A 23,647-nucleotide genomic window follows, 5' to 3' on the forward strand; every position below is an offset into this window, starting at 1 on the left:
TTTCAACTGTAAGACTTCTTCCTCGTAATAAAATGTGTGTTATTTTACACTTTATTCTATCAAAAATTATGCAAGTTATGTTCTTACATTGTTTTCTATGATTGTTCCTATAAAATCTTCCATGTAGGCTCATTTGATATGTGAAGGATGTGGAGTTATTTTCTTCTTTTTTAACATTTTAGCAGGTTGTTTAACAAGAAGTAGCGTGACTCACTAAATGTCTGATTGTCCCCTCAGGCAAGCTGATTTACTTTGGCTTTACATTGTATTACACTTTTGCTGGCCCAAAAATGATTTTCTAAAAAATATTTAGGCACTTTGCTGCTTTACCGCATAAACTTGACAGACACTGGAATAGAAATCTATCAAAGGCAAGGATGGTGCCTTCAGGTGAACTTCCGCATGACTTAACCTTGTTGCTGTATTTTCATTTTTAACTCATGTTTCCGCTGCGTTTAATTTATTCGCTGCCTCTCAAGCATGGAGCGGAATCGGAAACAAGCTGCCTCTTGCATTCATCACGGGCAGGAGAAGAAGGGGGGGGGGGGGGGAAGACATGCAATTCTTGTGTCATTATGTAGCAGAGGCAAGCTTGATCAACAGCAGCGTTAACGCGGCATCCTTTATCTGGTCAAGCTCAAGCAATGAGGCCACTTAAGAGTGTGGCGGTGCTTCTTTCGAAGGATCTCTATTTGTTTTAGGATGCCAGATTAATGATACAAGTACAAATAAAAGCTGGTGACAGCTGCCTGATGTGCTAAAATGAATGCATTGTTAGATGTTCTAATGTTTAATTGTATACCACAGCCTCTTTCTTCAATTTGTTGATTCACTTTACGTTTTTTACTGTATGCATTTGATTGTGATTTTACTTTTTTGCTTATAGTATTTTATTATTTTTATTGTTTATTAATTTTTTATTTATACCGTAATATTTGGACTATAAGTCGCGTTTTATTTCATCGTCTGGGTGGGGGGGGGTCGACTTATACTCAGAAGCGACTTATATACATATATATGTTTTTTTTCACTTTTTTGGGCATTTTATGGCTGGTGCGACGGTACCCACATAATCTTCTATGCACATTCATAAATCATTATAGATACACTGTATGCAATAGTAAAATCTTGCTGTTGATGGATAGACAGAAAGACAGACAGATGGACAGACAGACAGGTAGATAGTTAGATAAGTATAAGATGAAGAAATCTGCATGTCACCATGGTCTAAAAAAACTATTAAAAAAAATAAAAAATAAAAATAAAAAACAAAGTTGAGGAGTTATTACATCAGCTTCACGTCACTTTTGACAAGGCTGTGTCTAATGATGGGTGCTCTTTGGATGGTTTGGTGAGTCTCAACGAGCAGAGGAGCGGGGCGGTCCGCGAACAGCTAAAATTCACTTTTGAATGATCCCCAAAATTCTTTAAAAAAAAACATCTACAAATATGTGAATTCACGGATGTATGATTCCAAGTATCTATGGCTTCACTGTGTTTTAGTCCATTAACCTGCTGCTTTAGCAATTAACTCTCATACACTTTTAAAATGCTGGTTTACAAACAACCCAATTTGGGTTAAAACTTACCTAAGCAACTCCCTGGTTGTTTTACACAAAACAACCCATTTTTGTGTGTGTGTGTTTTTTTTTTTTTTTAATCGACTCAACTTCCTTGGTTGATCCAATCTTTAACACAGCAGTTTTAAAGGTGTATAGGCTAAAGTATAATCAAAACACAGTTCCCGGCTCATAGACTTGCTGCTTGACTGTGTCAGTGGAACTATTTAATGTTTGTAAGGTAATTGGCAAAATTAGCTACAATAGCATTTTTTGTTTTGAGGTGGACAGAAGAGAGAAAAACATGATTTCCTGCTGTGCTCAGGGAATATTCCCTGCGACGGTTCAAGTAATCCTTATGTAAATAGCTCGCTTTACCGGAAATATACATAGAAGCAGGCAATAACCCATACTCTGGGATAACGGGTAATCCTTATCTGCATTGTCTTCAGCTTACTGTCATGTTGGTGTCTAGCAGTGGCATTAACGCTCTTGCTCAAAATATTCATTAGATTCTCTTTTTGCTTTCCCGCGGCTAAAAGAAACGTCTGCCGTGTTAGAAGTTGAGCATACAGTTAATTAAATGTCACTGTATCACACCACTGGAATGTTGCATTTATTCATTAATAGCTTCTTTAAGACTTCTGGCTTTAGCATTTAGTTTCGAGCAATTGAGCAAACTGGTTTACTGGTGTACTATCATCTTTTTAGCATTGTTGCATGTTACCCTGTGCTTAGCATTTAGCTCTCGTAAAATATTATGGAACTCAAACTAAATAACAGACTTGTGGTTAATGGGACATATTAGCCTTCTGGCTTCATTGGGAAAACTGATTTAATATCACACACTGTAATATCTTGTTAGCTTTGCCAATCACTGTGTTAGCCTGTAATTAGGCTTCAGCTCTTGTGTAAACCATTGTGAAATGTAAAAATGAAAAAATATTGTTAGCCTACCCTTTTCTTGTCAGAATTGTCACATGAGCATTTTAGCCTGTCATTAGCATTTTGGTCAACGTATTTGGTAGACTATAAACAAGTGAACAGATTAACCACCTAAAACAGTTAAAACAGTCTGCCACTGATAACAAGTAACATCTTAACATATATACATATACATAGATACACATATACATAAACATATACAATGCCTACACTGGCATTGGTATATGTGTTATGTGCAATTTTCAGACAGCTGATTTGTGTCTGGTTGTGGATTGTATTTACTGGCAGCTGCGGGCAGTGAGCCCAAGTCAAATTCCCCTCATCTTATCCTATATGATATGATATGGTCGGAAGTAGGATGGCGGCGCGTGCACACGCAGCGGCCTCTCTCTGTCCCGAACGGTGTTTTGTTTTGTCGTTTAATGTGGGTTTGTCCGACAGTTTTATGTGTTCGTCTCATCGTACTGAGTTGTGCTACAAGTACAGTGGGCTGGTTCTGCTCGACATCGGCGAAAGCGAGTTTTGTGGCGTTCTGGACTTTGAAACGGGGGACATTAAAGGCGCTCGGTCTGCTCCGTCCTGAAGCGTCGCCGGACTCGCCTGCTATTCCTCCCCCGGTTGGGAAGCGTCGGAAGCGGTGTGCGAGGAGCCTGAAGAGGGGCGAGCGCGGGGGCGTCCGGGCCAGGCTGGCGGCCGACCCAGCTCGCCTTCCATTCTTCTGGCGAATGTTCGGTCGCTGGACATCAACATGGTTTACATTCGTCTGCTGAGATCTGCGAACCGGACAGTGCGTAACTGCTGTGTGCTCGTGTTCACTGGGACTTGGTTGACCGTCATCATTCCGGACTCTGCTGTGCATCTGGAGCGGCTAGCGTGCTACCGGGCGGACCGGGCCATTGTACGAGGGGGAAAGTCGCGAGGAGGTGGAATGTGCGTCTACATCCGTGACGGAGGGTGCCGGGACTCTGTGGTGGTATGCGAGCACTGCTCGCCACTGGCGGAGTTTGTGATCTCCAGGCTGTTAGGGTCCTGAACTCTCTCCCCCCTTCTGCGTGGCGTCCTGTACTTTTGCGCTTTGTTCTGACTGTCTGCTGTGCACTCTTGCTCCATTTTGCTCCTCTTATTTACTGTGTTATTTGTTTATTTATTATTTATTCATCACCCTTATTGTTTGTGCCTTCTTGTTTTTATTTTGCGTTGTTTACTTGTATGTTTATCGTGTACTGTGTCTCGTCATCGTGGGATAGGGGAAACGTAATTTCGATTTCTTTGTGTGTCTTGGCATGAAGAGATTGACAATAAAGCAGAATTTGACTTTGACTATACAATTTGCATTATGACACATTTGTAAAAAAGATCTATGAAAAGACACATGCAACACTTCCATACTGTCCTGCTCCAGTGGAGAAGATTGGATGGATGGATGGATGGATGGATGGATGGATGGATGGATGGATGGATGGATGGATGGATGGATGGATGGATGGATGGATGGATGGATGGATGGGTAGATGGGTAGATGGGTAGATGGGTAGATGGGTAGATGGATAGATGGATAGATGGATAGATGGATAGATGGATAGATAGATAGATAGACAGATAGACAGATAGACAGACAGACAGATAGATAGATAGATGTACATATGAATGGATGGACGGACAAACGGAGAGACGGATGGATGAATGGAAAGGATGGATGCCATTTTAAGCACACTTATCTACAAGCCTGATGACACAAAATTGCAAAGTGATCATAGAAAAACTACTTACCTGCTGTTGAAGGGGTTCCCCCCTATTACCACGTGACTCCCGCTGGGCCCAATCAGGAATGAAACACGCTCATAGAAGCTCCTGCAGGTGGGTTGGCTGGCCGAGTTCTGGCCCTGCGTGGCTGTGCTGGCAGCCGGGTCCAGCGAGCCTTTGCAATACATCTGACCCTGGCAGGAGATTTGAGCACAGCAGTCTGGGTCCATACAATCCACCAGGCCATCTGGGAAAGCAGTACCAAGGAAACATGAGTCTTGATGTCGTGGTTGTGCATTAGTCACTACAGAGGTGTCAATGTCACCACATTAGTTACTGTTAGGGGTGTAACGATACATCGATACACATCGATTAATCGCTATAATGCTCTACGATTTATTGGCATCGATGCTAAAGGTAAACATCGATTTATATCGCCGTGTTTGACCTCGGACATTAGACGCGACTTTATTTTAAAATCCAGTTCATTGTTGCTTGCTTCCTCTTTCCGGGAGCGCACTGCGCGTGTTGTGTTGTGAGCAGAGCACGCACGTGAAAGGGGAGTCGACAACTAGTACGCGGCTCCTGGGCTGGTGCTATGGCTAGTGTCCAAAAAGACGAGGAAATTTGCTCCCCTTTAGGCTTCAAGTCATTCGTTTGGAAGCACTTTGGATTCCAAAGAAAAGATGGCTCAACGGACAAGACACGTGCAGTTTGTAAATCCTGCCATGCAGTGATCAAATATTCAGGGAGCACAAATCTCGCCGCACATTTAAAGAAAAAACACGACATCAAAGTTCAGTGTTAAAATAAGCACTTTGTATACTACAATACTCTTGTAATTTCCTAAATAAAGAGTTTGCAGTACCTTGTTGATTTTGCGTATGAATTGTTATAAATCAGGTTATTGTTCTATATTTTTTATTAAAAAAAAAAAATCGATCGTAGAGCACTATATCGCGATATATCGTGAATGAATCGCAGCAGGCTTTAGGATATCGGCAAATATCGTATCGTAGTTCTTTGTATCGATATTATATCGTATTGTGACAAAACCCGCGATTTACACCCCTAGTTACTGTGTATTGACACAGCTATTCAAATGTTGCTTTGCACTATCAGTCACTTTCGTCGACAACTATTAGAGAGTTTTCTTCTAAAAGTGCATCAATGTCAAATTGTATCTCCATCCCTACAGCTGTTCGAAAGTAGTTATATTCTGACCCATGACTCTTGATGTCAAAGTGGTGAATCACTCAAACATTTTCTTCTGTCTGTCACCACAGAGAAAAGTTCATTTCAAAAGAGGTTTGGTTCGATCAGCGATCACATGGACAGTTATCCAAAGGTGTCTGCTTCTAGCAGTGACAACTATATGAAGGTGGTCATTTTTTTAAAAGTGTGAATCTCATTATCAAATCAGCCATTCCAGTGGACAGCTCCAGCTGAAAGCAGTTTTCCTTATCTGCAAGTTTGGATTTGAAAGTTATGTGTCAAGCACCACAGTAAACAGCGGAAAGTTTTTTCCAACTATCAGTCACTACAGTGACCAGCTGTTCAAAACTTGTTTTCTTTAATCAGTGACTACAGTGGACAGGTATAATCAAAAGTTGTTTTGCTCTACACCAAGAGTCTGGACGGGAAAGTTGCACATCAATCACAACAGCAGACAGTTGTTTGAAGGGTTTCTCTTCTATTACTCATGACAGCGGACCGCTAAGTCCATATAGAGGCCATCTGGGAAAGCGGAATAGAGTCTCAGTTACACGTCAAGCCCCAGTGATCCAGTGACCTCACACACGGACCAGGCTTTATTAAAATGACAGCGTGGACTGAATTATTTAATCTGGTGTGACCTCCAAACTTGTTGATGAGATGTGCACAGAGTACTTACTGTGTTCATATCAATGAGGCTTTTCTTCATTATAGTCCAGTTGCTCAAGTGTTTTTCCCCCTACTGTTGGCGTTCATTTATCTTACTGTTATTACTTGACAGTTTTTACAGTTTTTGAAATGATTCAAACTTGTTTTTGATGTTTTTGATTATTTGCCTTACGCATTTTAATTTGTTTTCCGTGTTTTTCGTTTTACTCGTTTTTTACTTAAAAGTTTTTTATATATTTTGTCAGAATAGAATAATGCCTAAGTTACTGATAGTGTAGGGGTACACTCGCCTGACCTGTGTGCAGGCAGCATGGGATCAACTCCCGCTCAGTGACAGCGTGCAAGTGGGCGTGACTGATTGTTTGTCATCTACGTGTGCCCTGCAACTGGCTGGCAACCAGTTCAGAGTGTAGCCTGCCTTTCACCCAATGTCAGCTGGGATACGCTCCAGCACCCCCTGCAACCCTGAACAGGGTAAGCGGTGTTGAAAATGGATGAATAATGCTCTCAAATTCAAATCTGTCACTGCTACAAGGTAGTGATTTCCGTGATGGAAAAAATAGTGTGCTAAGCAGTGTACTGTTATCTGATCAAAGAGTCTCGTAGGCCCCCTTTTTGGCTATTACTGCGTATGTAGTTGTTAGTTGATAACGCTGGAGCAAGAGTCAAGTTAACCGCCACAAAACCAGTTTTCCTACCTCCCTCATTGTCCTTGCCGTCTGAGCAGAGTGTCTCAGTAGCAACATCGCATCCCAGGCCGCGCCATCCCGACTGGCAAATGCAGTGCCAGACGTTCTGATCGAGTACGCAGCGCCCGTTGTTGTTGCACAGGCCCGGGCAGCCGTCTGTCAACACATCATGTAGCTATGTCATGCACCAGCATAAGAACTAGGGATGGGTGGGAAAGGTGGGTTAGAGAACAGACAGTGGGCAGAGGAGCGAACACAGAGTGCAGAAGACATCTGACAGGACTCGGGGATGTGTGAGAAGGTCTGTCGATTCACATGAGCGTGTCGATGTGATAAAAGTGTCTCAGTGACTCTTAATTAGAGCAGGACCAGCACCCGTATTGGAGCTTTCTGGAGGCCTATAAAGGTGGTACTGTTGATCCTGGAATGAGGTTCCCATGGGTCAAGTTACACTCTACAGCGCATCCACAGCCAAAAACTGCCCACTCTAATGAGATCCAATACAAGAGCTGGCGCAAATATAAACCTAATAATGCTGAAGTTTTGATTGGGAGGAAAAACATAATTTCAGACTGTCCCCAAATGTATTAGATTGTGTAGTTTTAGTTAGTTAATAAGATCAACAAGATGGACGGACGGACGGACGGACGGACGGACGGTAGGTAGGTAGGTAGGTAGGTAGGTAGGTAGGTAGGTAGATAGATAGATAGATAGATAGATAGATAGATAGATAGATAGATAGATAGATAGATAGATAGGTAGATAGGTAGGTAGGTAGGTAGGTAGGTAGGTAGGTAGGTAGGTAGGTAGATAGGTAGATAGGTAGATAGATAGATAGATAGATAGATAGATAGATAGATAGATAGATAGATAGATAGATAGATAGATAGATAGATAGATAGATAGATAGATAGATAGATAGATAGATAGATAGATAGATAGATAGATAGATAGATAGATAGATAGATAGATAGATAGATAGATAGATAGATAGATAGATAGATAGATAGATAGATAGATAGATAGATAGATAGATAGATAGATAGATAGATAGATAGATAAAAAATTAGGGCAGTATTTTTGAGACAGCTCTTCTATTGATTTGTGCAGATGAACTGCATGGGAATATTTTTTTTCCCTCGACGTTTCTACAAATCCTGGAAGCGATGGCCTCCATTTTGGACTGAACGCTCATGTGAAGTAACAGCCACAGTGACGGGGGACAAGGAAGCCTTTAATGTCAAATAAGAATCATAATAAAGGCAAAAGGGAAGAGGGAAGTGTTGGTATCCTGAGCGTCTACATGTACAGAGAAGGACATAGCACTGGCCTCCACAAGGCCCAAACAAACCACAGCAGCTCCACTGGGTGAGACAAGGAAGGGGGGACAAGGGGACCGTGGAGTCTACTGGTTGAAGACGGACAGGGAATGACGGGACATATCGGAAGGAAAAAGTGGGTGGGGGAGACATCATGGTCAACTCTGACATAGAACAGGTGTGTCAACGTCGTGCTAGGGGGGAGACAAAGAGCAGAGGGGGTGGGAGGTGATCGTTTGTGACAATCCCCCTGGGGAGGGTTCAGTTTACCTTTATATCCTATCTTGACTGCTCCTATTACACAACCCAGGAGAGGGAAACATTTAGGAAAAAAGGGAACAGAAGTGACTTAGCTAAACCGACAAAAAAGAAAAAAAAACATTTTCTTGACAATTGATGGAATGCATGTATAAAATGAACACGCACCGACGCTCAAATCATTGGTGGAGCCAGAAGGCTGATGCTAACCGTAAGCATTGAGGAGTAGTCAGTACGTGTGAGGCAAAAGAAAATGACCCAAAATAGTCAACAAAAAGCAGGGTTGAGCCAATGGGAGACAAGGGGTAAGGGTAACAGGGATAGGTGTAGGAGGTTTGGGTAATGATAAGGATTGTATTTGGGATGAGGATTCAAGGGATCAGGATTCGAGGTTGGGATTAAGGAATTGGCGCTAGGGGTTTGTGCTGGCGACCACTTCAAGGTACAAGCAGTGTCGATACAAGATGTGATCGGCCTGGTATTTTGCATCAGGGTCCTTTGTGATTTGAGCGCCTACTGATACGCTCTATAATGAAAATTATAATAAATGCAATTATAATGAAATTATTAAAAATATATAGAATGTACATTACTGCTACTGCAACAGCATCTAATTGAATTCAGGATCATAAGCAAGCAACAGCTTTTTTGGGGACTGCATTGAGGTGAACTTTGGCTTTTTCAAAGTTCATCTATTTTTACCGTAGCCTACAACACTACCCCCAAAAAAAAATTCACTCAGAAATCATTCCACCACCATCCATTCAGCGCAGGTGTGCCATGGTAGCACATACTGAGTAAATGGGTTTGTCTACTATGTGTTGCGGTTTGCTGTGTGCAATATCAAAAGCCCTTTATGTGGATTGTACAGAAGATGAATAGATGGGTTAAGGTTGGTGTTACAGCTGAGGGCAAGGCAGATTCAAGGAAGGTTTAGGGGTTAGGTGTCTTGTTTTAGAAAATGGTAACACTAGGGCTTTTAAAGTGGCGGGACAGCGGGTTGAGTGGTCAGCACATCTGCCTCACAGCTCTGAGATTGTGGGTTCAAAGCCAAGGTGTCGATGTTCTCCCTGTGCTAACGTGGGAGTCCTCTGAGTGCTCTAGTTACCTTCCACATTTCAAGTGGTGAGTTGGTGTGAGTTATATGTTTGTCTACACTGTGCAGAATCATTAGGCAAATTGTATTTTTGAGGATTAATTTTGTTTTTGAACAATTTTAGTGCTGTTGGTCAACCAAAATATTAATAAAACTTAAACTTGAATCTTTAAGAGAGTAAAAGTGACAGTCGTTACTGATCTTGCCATGGATCCAGCTGGTCCATCTCGAGTCACTCTCATCTCATCAGTCCATAAGATCTTCGTAAAATGTGTCTACTGATATTTCCTGACTCGGTCTTGACACGCCTGGTCTAGTTTAGCAATTTCAAGAGCGCTGCATTCCTCTGAAAGGCTTTTTCCGATTTTTGACTTTTCAGAGTAATTTAAATCTCTTTTTTGCCATATTTTGCATGAGGAAAACAAGCTGCCTTATAATTATGCACACTGTGAAAGAGTGTGTTGATCTGCTGAGGCTCCACCATCCATCATAACACAAATACACATCACTTGATATGCTTTTAAGCATTCAAGTTTATACAGCATGGAGTTGGAAAATATGCATAAAAATGATCATACGGTCAAGATACGCACTTGCGTAATAATTCTGCACATAGAGTATATGTGCCCTGTCTGTTTACAGTGAAACCCACTCTTTGCTCAACATTCAACTCGGGTAGCTTTTACCACATTTGTGACCCTAATGAGGACAAGCCATGATGAAAATGGGTTGTTTTTTAAGCAGGTTTTGGGTTAGATGAAAGGTTAGGTTTAAGAGTAAGGCTTGGGTTGGTGGTTAGGGTTTTGTGCTAGTTTGGGTATTACAGTTTCAGGGATAGGATTAAGGGTTAGGTTTGGGTTAGGGTTAGAAAGTGGGCTCGGAGCTTGAGGGTAAGGGTTAGGACTGCTGCTCCAAAGCAAAGCAACTTAAAGCATACTTGAACTCCCATAAATACATCTGAGATCTGTAATCAATACCTTTTTTGGAAAAATAAAATAATCTCAATTTTGGTGGAGCCAGATAGCCAATGTGAAACATGAGTGGCAGGAGGTATTACATATGTTAGCCGCAAAATAAAGGTGGATTGTAACAATTTGAATGATGAGATTACTCTCAAGCAAAAAGTGTGTTGTTTTGTTTTGTTTTTCTTTTACCTGACACTCTGGAATCCAGGGCTTTACATGGATGCCAAGAGGAGATCAGAGGAAGACAAAGAGGAAGGAAGATAGGAACACAGAAAGACAATTATTGTAAGACCATGTCCACATGAGCAAGTTGGTTCTTTACAATTTAAACAAATTAAATGAATTCTTTTTTTAAATGCATGGGAATATATTTGCAGGTTATTAAGCGAATGGCGAAGCAAGGTCACACTTTAATCCTTCTACATTTACAAAAAAGTCTGTTTATAATGAATTTCCAGGAAGAAATTTAAATTTTATCTCACGCAGAATGTCGATAATATGGAGAAAATTGAAATGTCAAAAAAGCTTATTTTTGATGAAATTTTATAGAGCTCATAGATAGCCTTTTCTCATGTAAGACACTAAGGAAGCCCTGCTTGTGAAACCCTGAAAATCTGCACCAATATTTGATGAGTTCTTCCATGACGCATACCAAATCATGTGAGTTGATTTGGAGTTATAATGGTGAAAACAAAAAACAAATCATCTCTCCATTTGTGCATACCCAACAAAAACTAAGAGTGACAAAAAATTAAAAGTGTGACTTTTGGGATAGTCCGGCACACATTATTTGTTTTTACATTGTTTCCTATAGAAAACGCTTCTGCTTACAAACGTTTCTACTTACAAACCCAATCGCGGAACCAGTTAAGTTCGTAAGTAGAGGTACCACTGTACTTTTGCAAAAAGCTATTTTCTACCTTGAACTTCAATCAGTCCAAGTACAGGTCCAGACTTACTGAAGAGCATCTTCAAGCTCTACTGAGGGTCTCAACTGCTTCCTACCTCATGCCAAATTTGGCTCAGCTATGCGAGAGGAAGCGCTGCCAGGTTTCTAGCAGCAAGAAGTAGGCAAAAGCAATGTAAACTAAAGAACAGTCTTCCTTCCAAGGTAAAAGAACTGTTAATACAGACATGTGACTGGTCAGCAACTACTACGTGTGGTTTCTTCAGTTTGTTTATATCTGCTGTATAATTATTGTTTTCATTATTATTATTATTTTTTATTACTGTTTGATAATTATTTTTCTTATATTTAATAACACACAAGTTTTAATCCGAGCCTAAAACAACCCTATGCGGCCCAGTTTCACCCCAGACTCTACCTCCAGCGGCCCCCAGGTAAATTGAGTTTGAGACCCCTGCTTCAAAATAATGCTCGAATGGCTCAAATTTGAGGAACTAAATGCCCTGACGAGAAGACACTAGGTGGTGGTAATGGCTGATTACATTTTTGATATATATTTTCTCAATTCCTGGTAGATTACTTTCATTTTAATACAAATAAATGTGTGAAGTTGGCAAGATGGTAACCTAAAAGTAACCCCCCTCCAAGAAAGAGGTTAAAAGTTACTAAAAAATACACTTGTTCATGTGGACATAGCCAAAATTGGAGTTAGGCAACAGGACAAGACAGAGATAAACAAATTTAAAAGCACACAAAAAGATCCTCACATGGAAAACCAGTCATAATTCTATCTCTTTTTTTCTTATTGGGTGCGAGTTCACTGTTGGACAAAATTGTGAGCTGTTAATTAAAGCGGCAAGTGATTATGAAGAAGAATCCCAGATGCCGGCCATTAGCCGCCATACGAATCAGTGCCTAAATGACTCCGTTTAAAAACGCTTGCTAAAATATTCATTATGAACATTCTCCGTCTGCTTTGATTTGGCACTAATGGGCTAGGCTCAAAGGAAAACACAGTTTCTCTTGATATTTGAACCTCTTTGTTTGCCTTGTCGCCTTCAAGCACCAGTGGGCTCAAAGCAGATCCATGCAGAGCCATTAAGTGGAATACCCGAGTCGCTTCTTCCGACGCCAACCCAGCTTTGACAGTGGCTGTGAGTCGAAAACACCTAACTGCAGTCAAAGGGCTTATATAACAGGATCACTGTTCTGTAGCCACAGAATAGCCAAGGAAGTCATCCATGCAAGCTCTGTCCATGCAAAATGAGATTAAAATACACTTTATGGACAAATAAAGCCCTGAGAAAAGTGGGTGTCAATTGAAACAGGAGCACAGGGAACATTTAAGAAAGGCAAATTGAAGCCTTAAAGGCTATTTCAATTCAATTTAAGACCTCTTGTCTATTGAATACAAGCACTAATACACGGTGAGCTCCTCTGTTGCTTGGATCATTTTAGTTAGACCTCTTTTATTGTTGAATTAAGCGAAGTAAAAGGAAAGAAAGGAGATTGACTTTTTTTCCGAAGCAAAGGGAGGCTCTGAGATCAAGTGGGAGCCAAACAACCAAAGGGGTTAGCGTTAAGGTGTGAGGTGGTTAAATGGTTCAGGCTAGGTGAGGTTAAGGTAAGGGATAAGATATGTTATCTGTAAATGCCAGTGTTCAGGGGTTAATTGAATGATTTACAGATCTGTGGGAGTAAGGTTAGGAATAGAGGTTTAGATTCGAGTACTTGCACTCCACTAAAATCAACAAACTGCAGGGCTGAGATGTCATTATTTTAGTGAACATTTCGCATTTTCTCATGCAAAATCGACTATTCATATTATGAAACATACTCTTGATCCGTGGGTGCTAGTCTCTGTCTAATCACAAGTCACTGACACCTGAAAAGCCTTCAATAAGGTTAAGGTTTTCACATTTAATCTATGCTAAAATGTACTATTACAGCAACTAAACATGATTTTCTCCTAAATTAAAACTGAAAGGGGAAGTGTAGCCTATAACTGTGCCATAGTTTTGCTGAGAGCATTAAAGGCATTGGGAATCGGACCCACTCCACCTGGAGTGAAGGAGGCTTGCCGGATTGTAAATAACAGGATTAATTGCCGGCAGTCTGGAGTAGCTGCATTTGTTGTTTCCCGGGTGATGCCTGGGAACACGGTCCAAGAGCTGCAAGTGCCCTCTCGGCAATATGGCGCTTGACGCTACATGCGAGGTTCAACCGGTAGACTGCAGGTCAACGGTAGGAAGTGGCATCTTCGATGTCATTATCCTCATTAACGGCAACTGAAGTGCCGCTTTTGCATGGAATATGATATTCCAAATAGGCCTTGACTCGCCATCCGCCCTTGACTCATTCCAGAGTTCCACTTCACCGGAGGTAAAAGGTGGTTGTTAGAAATTATTAGTCCCTCAAGGTGAGACAATGAAAACCTTTTGGCACGGTTTCCTTTCACTGACAGAGTAATAATAATTAAAAACATCCTAATTTAGAACCATTTTACAAAGGGTCTTTACAGGGTTTTTGCACAAAAAGGAAACAAACCTTAACTACTGTATGTTGTATATCTTTATGGGTAAAATATGAAAGGGTCAAAATATTAGAAACAGCCCTCTCTACAAGGCTTTAACGCATTGTCACATCATCAAAAGTGCTGACAAGATGCTATACATAATATTGTAACGTGCTGGGTAGTCCAGATGTTTTTGTACAACACTGAACCCACTGACATTCACGCTTCAATGGTAATCCACAATCTGTGGCCTTCTGTCAGGTGTCTGCATGTGAGTGTGTGTGTTTGTGTGTATGTATGCGTGCGTGAGTGTGTGCTCACACGTGCATGTGTGTGCGCTTTTTGTAGGCTGTGTTGAGACGTCTTGCTCACCGATGGTGCAGTGCTCGCCTGTCCAGCCCTGGTGGCAGTCACATTTGCCCTCGCGACACACCCCGTGATCGATGCAGCGTGGGTGACAGTCTCTCTGCTCGCACTCTGTGCCTGCCCAGCCCTCCTCACAGTGACACATACCACCCAGGCATGAGCCGTGAGGGCCACAGTCGACCACACACACCTCTGAAAGCAAAATGTCAACAACAAAAAATTGTGAGAAACGGCACATTCTCAATTTTTTTTCCAAACGTCAATGAAACCTAATCACACTTGTGTCTCTAATGTTATGGGAATTTTTTTTCATCACTTCAACCCATAGTAAATATTCAAGACTTATTTAAAAGAAGGCAATGCACCTTTATTTGGATCGCAGCATTTGTACATACTAAGGCATATTCACGGTTAAAGACATTCAAAACAAGATTGGAAGTTGGAAACCTTTGACAGGAGGTATGTCCTCCCAAGTGGTAAATATTTTGTCAAGGTTGCTGTGCTTCACCAATACAAGGGTATATGAGAAAATAGCAAGAGCAAGCTAGAGATGCTGTCCACACAGAGGGACGTCACATTTACAGTATGCGTATAATCATATAAAAACTTTCCATGCGAAGAGAAAAGCATAACTTGTACAGATGTAGCTGTTACAAAACACGTTTACACACAAAATGAATAATCTGCGATGCTTTAAAGTCCTTATTAAAACAGGACAAGATAATAGAAATTCTTAAGACCTGAGATGTGACTTATCCTTTTATTGTACTAAAGCGCTTTGGGTTTTGAGATATTACAGTCTAAATAGCAGGATGTTACTTGGTGATCCGGTGATTAATGTCGCCAGGGCACATGACAAGCTCATTTATAATCATAATCATGCAGTTATAACACGGTGGCTTTGGAAGAAGCTTCTCTCAGTAAGATTACATACTGGGCAGGGATACCTAATGTTTAAAGTACTAAGGTATTCCCCTGGAATCTCCTCCCTACATCTCAAGTTTTAGTCAGATGTTCAGTGAGGGTGCATTCAAACATTTTACTTCCATCTCAGAAACAAACCTTAACTACATTGTTTCACTAACTTGCTGGAAACGTAGCAAATATAAACTTGCTTTACTTTTTTTTTTTTTAAACTCACTTGTTCGAAACATAAACAAAACTTAGTCACTTCATAATGACTTGTTGGGAATGTAAATGAAACAGACATGGATAACAGATTAGGCAGGTGTACCTAATGGTTTCTACTGTAATGAAGTACTACGACATCTGATACCTCTATATTGTCATTTGCCCATCCTTTAAAATGCATCTAATTTCATTCAGTGAAGGCATATTCAAACAGCAGCAGAGTACTTTGAATTTAGCCCTGTGGGACTTCAATTGTTTCATAGTATGGCATTCCTATGATGTTTCTCCCTTTGTTTTCCTCTATGTGTGCCCTGCGATTGGCTGACAACCAGTTTAGGGTGTACCCTACCTACTTCTTGAAGTCAGCTAGAATAGGCTCCCTCATGAGGGTAAGTGGTTAAGATAATGGATGGATGGAAGTTACCTCTGTTAGACTTAGACAGACCCACTTTATTCATCCCTTGAGACTGCTCTCAGGAAGTAGCTCACACAGAAATAGTACAAAAGAGAACGTTGTAACAAACAAAGAGGAGAGAAATAAATAAAGTGCATAGCTATAAATAAAGTGTTGAGCTACACATAAATAACAATAATAATAAATAGTAATAGTCACATAAAGTATTGAAGGTAACTTCACTTGGGTATGCCAATCATGTGAGGTCTTCTTTTGTCCCCATTCCTACCAGCTCCTTCCCCCAATTGAGGAGTTATACAGTTTGTTGGCATGAGTTCAGCAGTCTGTTGGTCCGACATTTGGGGAAGAGCAGTCTCCCATAGAACAGGCTCCTTTAAGCAACGATGACGGTGTGCAGAGGGTGGCTGGCATTGTTCATAATGTCCCACAGTTTGTTCAGTGCCCTCAACTCTGCCATTGCCCCCAGAGAGCCCAACCTCTTGCTGACCACAGAGCCGGCTCGCCTGACCAGTTTCTCTAGTCTGGAAGCAACCTTCTTGAATGTACCCCAGCACACCATGGTGTCGAAGAGGACACTAGCACCCACAGACTGGTAAAACATCTCCAAATGCTTGTCGCAGATGTTAAACAACCGCAGCCTTCTCAGGAAATACATCATGCTCTGCATCTTCTTTTGCTAGTGTGTGCTGACCAGTCCAGTTTCCCATCCAGCTACACCCCAAGATATTTGTACGAGTCCACAGCCTCCACCTCAGCTCCCTCCAGTAGAATTGGCCTAACATTGTGCTCCAGATGGTTGCTTTAACTGACTCGGGATGTGAATCATACAATTTTGAGATAGCTTTAAGGACTATTTTGGATTATTGTTTAAACATGCCAAAATGTAGTATGCCCACATATCCATTTTAAGACATGCAACATGCTCAATAAAAAAAATCTACCAAATTTTGTGGGCACGTTCATCAAGGTGAAAATGTACATTTGGTAAGGGATATGGGGTGAGTCTCAAATATCAGCTTTCTATAGTAAAATGCATCAATAAGATACTCCTTATAAGATTAAGTCGGAAAGGAACCAAAATGCTGTGACTCACACTGCCTGATTCAGTGATGTTTGGTGCACAACAGCAAAACCTTATATTGTAGCAAGTGTGTAGGCTTCATGGCATTTAAAAAAAAAAAATTCTTGCAAGGCATGTGGGATAAACAGTGTAAGAAGCAGGCTCCCATACATCGTCTGAACTTTGACAAAAGTGAAGCGGGCCTCTTTGAGTTGGCGTTATCTGGCCGAGGCAATACATCAGAGCGTGGCGTGCCGAGGCTAACACTAAGCGAGAAGCGAGGATAAAAAGTGTGACAATCAGCGTGAAATCTAGAGTGCATTCTTGCAATCTGAAGTGGCTCCAGGAAATGTACCCAAGCTTGCAAAAATGTCACACTTTAACTTAAAAACTGTGTTGTCACGATTCCACATGTGCATTTTGTTCATACAAATCCACCTACACAACTTGACTCTCTGTGTTAGACTAAAGAGAGTTCAACATTAAAAATATATCAAAATGCTCAATTAGTGCTTATATTTACTTTATTCTTTTCAATATAGTGCAACTGTATACAGAGAAATTGAGTAGAGCGGCACCTTGACTTAACATGAGTGATAGTCACGTTAGCAGTGGCGACTGTCTCATCAAACATAATGGAAGCATGGGCTTTATCTTCACATCGTTGGAGGGAGGCAGCTCAAAAGGAGTGTTTTGTATCTACCTATTCATACCTATGGCTGCTGTTGCCACAATTTGGTACTTGTACATATCTCTCGAACATGCAATTTTCGGTAGATTATACAGTTGCTTTTTTTAAGCTCCTATTTTTGGAGTCCAATTGTAACAAGGTTACAAAAGAAAGTGGACTAACGTTGTGGCTTGAATGACCAGCTTCCTGGAGCGCTTCATCTGATTCAATGCATTTTTTACACTTCTTTATCTCATATTGTTCCGTATTACCTTATGTCTTAAATGTTGCCCAATCGGTATACATTGCAACCTGATTGTTGTGAAAGGTGGAGCCTCACGGTTTCTCATTTCCCCCCCACATTTTTACTTTTTCCTTCCTATCCTGGGGGTTAAGATCAGGGGATGCCATTAATATTTTTCAACTCTGGGTATCTGTTTCGTCCATAAATCCATATTCTGAACCGCTGTTCCTCAGGAGGGTTGCTGGCGTACTGGAGATTGTCCCAGCTGACCTCGGGCAGTCGGTGGGGGAAACCCTGAACTGATTGCCAGCCAATCGCAGGGCACTGTTTTGTCCATGTCTGACTTTTCGTCAATTAAGAGATGCTCACCATTAAGGCCATCTCCCTGAGCCCACACTGTAGAATATTAAAAGCACCTCTTGGGGACAGTCATCGAACTGGCAAAAGGTTCCTGCTTTGCAAAGAAATCATGTAATCAATTTTTCATTAGCGGCAAAGTGTTTATCTGCTTTGAACATGCCGCGTCTCCATGGAGGTTTGGGGCAGTCGATCACAGCCGCCACGTTTGTTAATTAAAGTTTATTTAATTGAAGGAAGAACCGCTGCATTATTGTCCAGAATGTGGAAATTCCCTACCTAGCCCGACAGGTTAACAGACTCCCTGATTTTTAGGCCCAGGTTATCTGCTACTGACAATTTTGAGATCCTGTCTCAGAGAAGATATGAGACCGACTCAGAGAATGACATGAAGGGGAAAAGAGACTTTCTCTCTTTTTTTGGGGGGTGCCAAACAATCAGTGTGCCGTGTAAAAAGAAAAAAACGCAAAAGCAATATGTCCATTTGTTATACGTAATAGTGTTATAGCGTAATATTGAATTTCATTTGGTGTCATGGTAACAATGAATCCTCATCTTCTTGTAGCATATAACACTAATGGTGTAATACACAACAGCACACCAGACAGAAAATACAACAAAAGACAACCCCCCACAAAAAATAAAAAAGGAAAATAAAAATACAATACAGTACACTTTACAGAGACAACCATTAAAGGGGCCCTGGAAAGAAATTCTCCTTTTGTTGTGATTCTTTATCATAAATATGCATTCCCCCAACCTGACTCAGTCCCCTAAATTGTGAGAAAAACGACCCTTGTTTTCCTTGCATATGACTGTTTGTATCAACATAGCTCAAATGGTCTGTTTTAGCAAATCCGTGTTATACGTTACTAACTCCAAAATGCTGCGTGTTGTAAAGTGAGGTGAGTTGACCTCCATTTGTTTGCTCACAATTCAAAGCAAAACATCAGTCGGGCGACGGTTCGTATTTCGAAAAAAAATAGGAGTCGATTCATTTGTTTCATAATGCAACGCTCCTTTCACCGCCATATGATTATACATCCATCCATCCATTTTATGAACCGCTTAGTCCCCACGGGGGTCGCGGGCGCGCTGGAGGCTATCCCAGCCGTCATCGGGCAGTAGGCGGGGGACACCCTGAACCGGTTGCCAGCCAATCGCAGGGCTCACAGAGACAAACAACCATTTGCACCCACACTCAAAATAATCTTCAAGAAGAAAGTCCATATAAATCAGTCTGACAAAACAGATGCAAGGTTCTGGCCTCTGCACTAATACATCGTCCTCTTGTGGTGAAAAGGAAATCCCGATGACAAATTAAGAGTCTCAAATGGGAAACAATGTTTGCTCTTAAGAAAAGAAAATTAACATGACTTTTTTCAGGGAGTGCGTAAGGCTGCGAATAAATCTATGTCTCATATTTTCTAATAAGATACCTGTGTGACACCTTGAGAAAGAACATATGTTGGGGCCCGCAAGATTAATGCATGGTGTCAACACCACGTTGTTAACATATGTCGGCCCTTTTATAGCAAGCAGCGCGCGCGACAAGTCTCAAAACTTTGACTTCCGACGCAGACCGTAATGAAGCTTCATCAAGTTTTTTTCCCCCTGTAATTTAATCAAGGCTGCAAAAACAAAGCGCGTTATCAGGAATTCATAAAGCCGGGGCCTGCTCACATTCATCAACTTCCAGACTTTCAGTCAGCAGGACAATGCAAATGAATAACTTTTGGTTTACGAAATGAGTCAGAACGGCGGGAGAAATAACTCAATTTAGCCGTCTTTTCTGCTCAAAGACTTTCATGTCTGACTGATTATTCCCTTGTGGTTGACTACAGTTTGGCAAACTTGAGCTGATTTATTATCACTGATTAAAATGTGAGAAGTGAGGAATGAAAATAAAAATGCTTACCGGCCACTTTCTGTTTTGAATAATTACAACACGGGAACTGTTGAATTTCCAAATATCAATAATTTTTCCACAAAAAACATGCAAAGTTGAAAGCATTAAACGTAACGTGACAACAACAATATGGTCACAATTGGTCATGCGCATGGAAGCAAGCCACAAAGCATTGAAGTGTCATACAATTACTGGAATGCAATCAATGAAGTGAACTACTAATAATCCTAATAAGAAAAATAAAAAGCAAAGTCTATAGCATGCTGGGTCAAAAAAATTAAAACATGTAAAGAATGGAATGCAACTATTTCTCCCACCAGTTATGAATGATAACAGCCAACATGCACAATACAAATAAACACAACAAATGAAAATCCACAAACACAAAATTCTGTGCTACATATTGTCAAATGCATCTAAATATGTGATTATGTGATCATTCTTCTCGTTACTTATCCATGATACAATAGAAATGAACAGAAATGAATTGAAATAACAGTCAAAACTGAGTCACTGACATACTCATTCAGGCACTGGCACATTAATGCAGCATGTACTCAATGAAATCTCTTATCGCCAATTATTAATGCTAACTGCTACCTTCCACAAAAGAAATAAACTGAACAACTACGTATAAATAATTCACTGTGTCAAAAAGAAAAATATGAATGTGATTGTTACTCTCAACAGTTATTCGTGACAACAGCCATCTTAATAAAAATGAATGACAATAATGAACAGAATGACTAAATATAATCCACAGTCCAAAAAGCGTTCATGGCACACTCAATCACAATATGCATTCATAAAATTAATGTGACCATTCCTCTAACCTATCATCCACGATAATCACAACTTTGTACAATAGAGATGAATACATCTACAAGAAACCAATACGCTCAAAAGGGTCCGCAGCATGCTGTTTTTGTGGTTGTCGTTTTTTTTTGTTTTTGTTTCTTTTGAAGCGGCTATTTTACGCTAATTTCCAAGGCGGAGCTGTATTGTTTATAGAGTGGGCGTAAATTTTCCCTCACATAACCATTAAGCATATCAAAGTAGCACATACATTTCACCAAAAAATTTATGAAGAAACGGTATAATCATGATTAAGCCTGTTTATTAAGGCAAACATATTTGTGGTTGTTTTTTTGAGCGCATCAAAGGAAACACACACAAACTAAGCTAATGTGTTGCCAGTTAATTTGAGTGTAGAGGGTTGAAAGGAAAATTACAGAAGCAGTACAAATATATTGGGATGTAATTAGCTGCCCTTTGATGCTAAAAAGCAAAGAGAAGAAAATACACTCCCAAAAATATTTTGAAAACAAAAACATATGAAAGTTTATTTTATTTTATTTTATTTTTGATGTATCAGTCGTGAGAAAATCTAATCTTGTTATTTGTTATTCAGTAATTCCCCAGTTTTGAAAATCCTGCTTCCAAAACCAATGTAATGTAATGTAATTTGGTAGGCAGCATAATATAATGGGGAGTCACAAAAAAGCCTCAAGGATGAGGAAGGTTTCTTCAACGGGACCTCATCATCAAGATCTTGTCCAATTGACAAAAAAATGTAACCCTATATTGACAATTTTAAACTGTGGTCAGTTTTAGTTCATGTTGGTGGAGCAAAGCCAGGAGCTATAATGACTCATCATTACACACAGAAACTAATATAGTAACTGCATGAATGTGAAAATTCAGCCCCCACACATATATATATATCATGAGTCGGCTCGAAAGAATCATCCCAACAAGTGCGAGCTGGGACAAGCTATGCAGCAAATACACAGAAAGGCTATCTTAGGCTCAGTTTTGACAAATCCTTACTGGTTCATCCAAAGACTTGTCTGGGGGATTTTGTTCAATGGCTTCCAAAATTGAACTATACAGTACTAATAAGACGACAATTTCAGACTGCAATTAATTTATCGTGAGTATTTCCACGACCATGACACACTTGCAGAAAAAGAAGCGGTTCTTACCTATGGAACAGTCAGCCCCAGTCCAGTTGTCCTCGCAGACGCATGTCCCAGATTCAGTGTTGAAGGTGCCGTGACTGGAGCACTGCTCAGGACAAGTGCTCTTCAGGATCTCGCAGCTGATTCCACCCCAGCCCGGGTTGCAGTGGCACTCTCCGTGATGACAAGTGCCATGTCCAGAGCACTTTGGGTCCACACAGTCCACTGAGCACACACAGTGAGCTGTGTCAGTTTAACACTTGTCCACTTTGTGTTAGTTGCATTCACAATTATTTTCACTTGATTAGAAAAACTCTATGCCACTGCTTCCCTTAAAAAAACAAAAACTATTTGTTCCAGGCATACACTAACAACTCTTAAGCTCTGATCTCTTTTTTACTCCCAGTCTAATGATATTCCATTAAAGGCGCAAGGAAAAGGAGCATCATTAGTTCCCTGCTTAATTTACTGTAAGACACTGCATTGCACAGTGGATGAATGTTAGCACTGCATTGATGAACATTGTGGCCACTTCCTCCCGTAGTCTGAAATCATGCACACTTGCTTCACTGCAGACTTGTCTTCAGTGCTTATGAAAACATGTCAGTGTCATTGAAGAATACATTGTTCATAATGTGTACGAAACTAAACTCAGCATTGTATTTGATTCTCTTAGCAAAACAATGGTGTTGGGTTCATTGACAAACAATGAAGACACTGAAGATGTAATTGTCTTCATAAATAATAAATAATAAATATTTATGTTGGGTTAATTTAAGACCACAAATGTGTTGTGCTCATTCTTGACATATTTTTCAGTGTTTCAGTTTCGCGCCAGGACAATTCTACTTTACTGTGTTTGGGAATTTGGCAGACCGCCCAATACTTTGCTAGCAGTTCTGGCGGACAGAGAGCGTTTCCTATACACATCCCAGTTGCACAATTTAGTGACTAGTTGGACTAGACACTGCACCAGGTGAAATCAGGTCTATGTTGTAGCAAAGGCCATTTTGGTGGATTTGATCAAGGCATAGGCAGATATATCCTCTGCTGATGTGTGGTGGATGTCACTGAAGATGCTGATGAAAACACAAGGTATCTTGCTAAATCCATGTTTAGAAAGAGATGTATATTAGTTTAATCGATTGGCAAGCATATCCAGATGGGAACAAATGGGTTTTCCCTCAACACTGCGCCTTAGCCATCTGTGCGCCACAAACGAGCAAACTACAGAAGCCAATAAAAACATGTCCTTTCCATCTTCCCTTCAAAGGCAAGCCTTCATTCCTTCAATTGCTTTGTGCAAGCGGGGTCGCTAACCCGTGCATGTAAATCTGAGCCGATAATTGCCTTTGGCCGGTGTGCAGGTCGATACCTTTAAACACGGCCAAGCGGATCGGCCCTGGAAGAGAAAGGAATGGCGCTCCTTCTAACATGACGGTAGTGATTGATTGATTGGAACAGGAGACTGCGAAACTCGACAATAGGTTAGCCCATTAGCTGCCTGAGTTCATTTATTCAAAGGGCGTCGTCATATGACATATTATGTGCTCGGCCGACTTGAAAACAAATATTAAACAGCTATGCATAAATATTTTCTGTCCATTAGAGCAGTTACTCTCTAATGTTACTCTAAAACATTTTACTCTAAAAG

At 40.7% G+C, this 23,647-nt stretch overlaps 1 protein-coding gene across 1 annotated transcript in view; it reads right to left on the reverse strand.

Moving 5' to 3' along the window:
* si:dkey-237h12.3 (teneurin-3) overlaps positions 1-23,647 on the reverse strand; it is a 191,712-nt gene that overhangs the window by 40,056 nt on the left and 128,009 nt on the right. Inside the window, exons 11-14 of the mRNA XM_061275285.1 lie at positions 22,018-22,218; positions 14,253-14,438; positions 6,830-6,976; positions 4,275-4,494 (exon numbers count right to left, since the gene is read on the reverse strand). Of these exons, the coding sequence (XP_061131269.1) occupies positions 4,275-4,494; positions 6,830-6,976; positions 14,253-14,438; positions 22,018-22,218 (754 nt within the window). The remainder of the gene's footprint in view (positions 1-4,274; positions 4,495-6,829; positions 6,977-14,252; positions 14,439-22,017; positions 22,219-23,647) is intronic.

Source organism: Syngnathus typhle, linkage group LG1 (genome assembly GCF_033458585.1).
Source record: "Syngnathus typhle isolate RoL2023-S1 ecotype Sweden linkage group LG1, RoL_Styp_1.0, whole genome shotgun sequence".
Lineage (NCBI taxonomy): Eukaryota > Metazoa > Chordata > Actinopteri > Syngnathiformes > Syngnathidae > Syngnathus > Syngnathus typhle.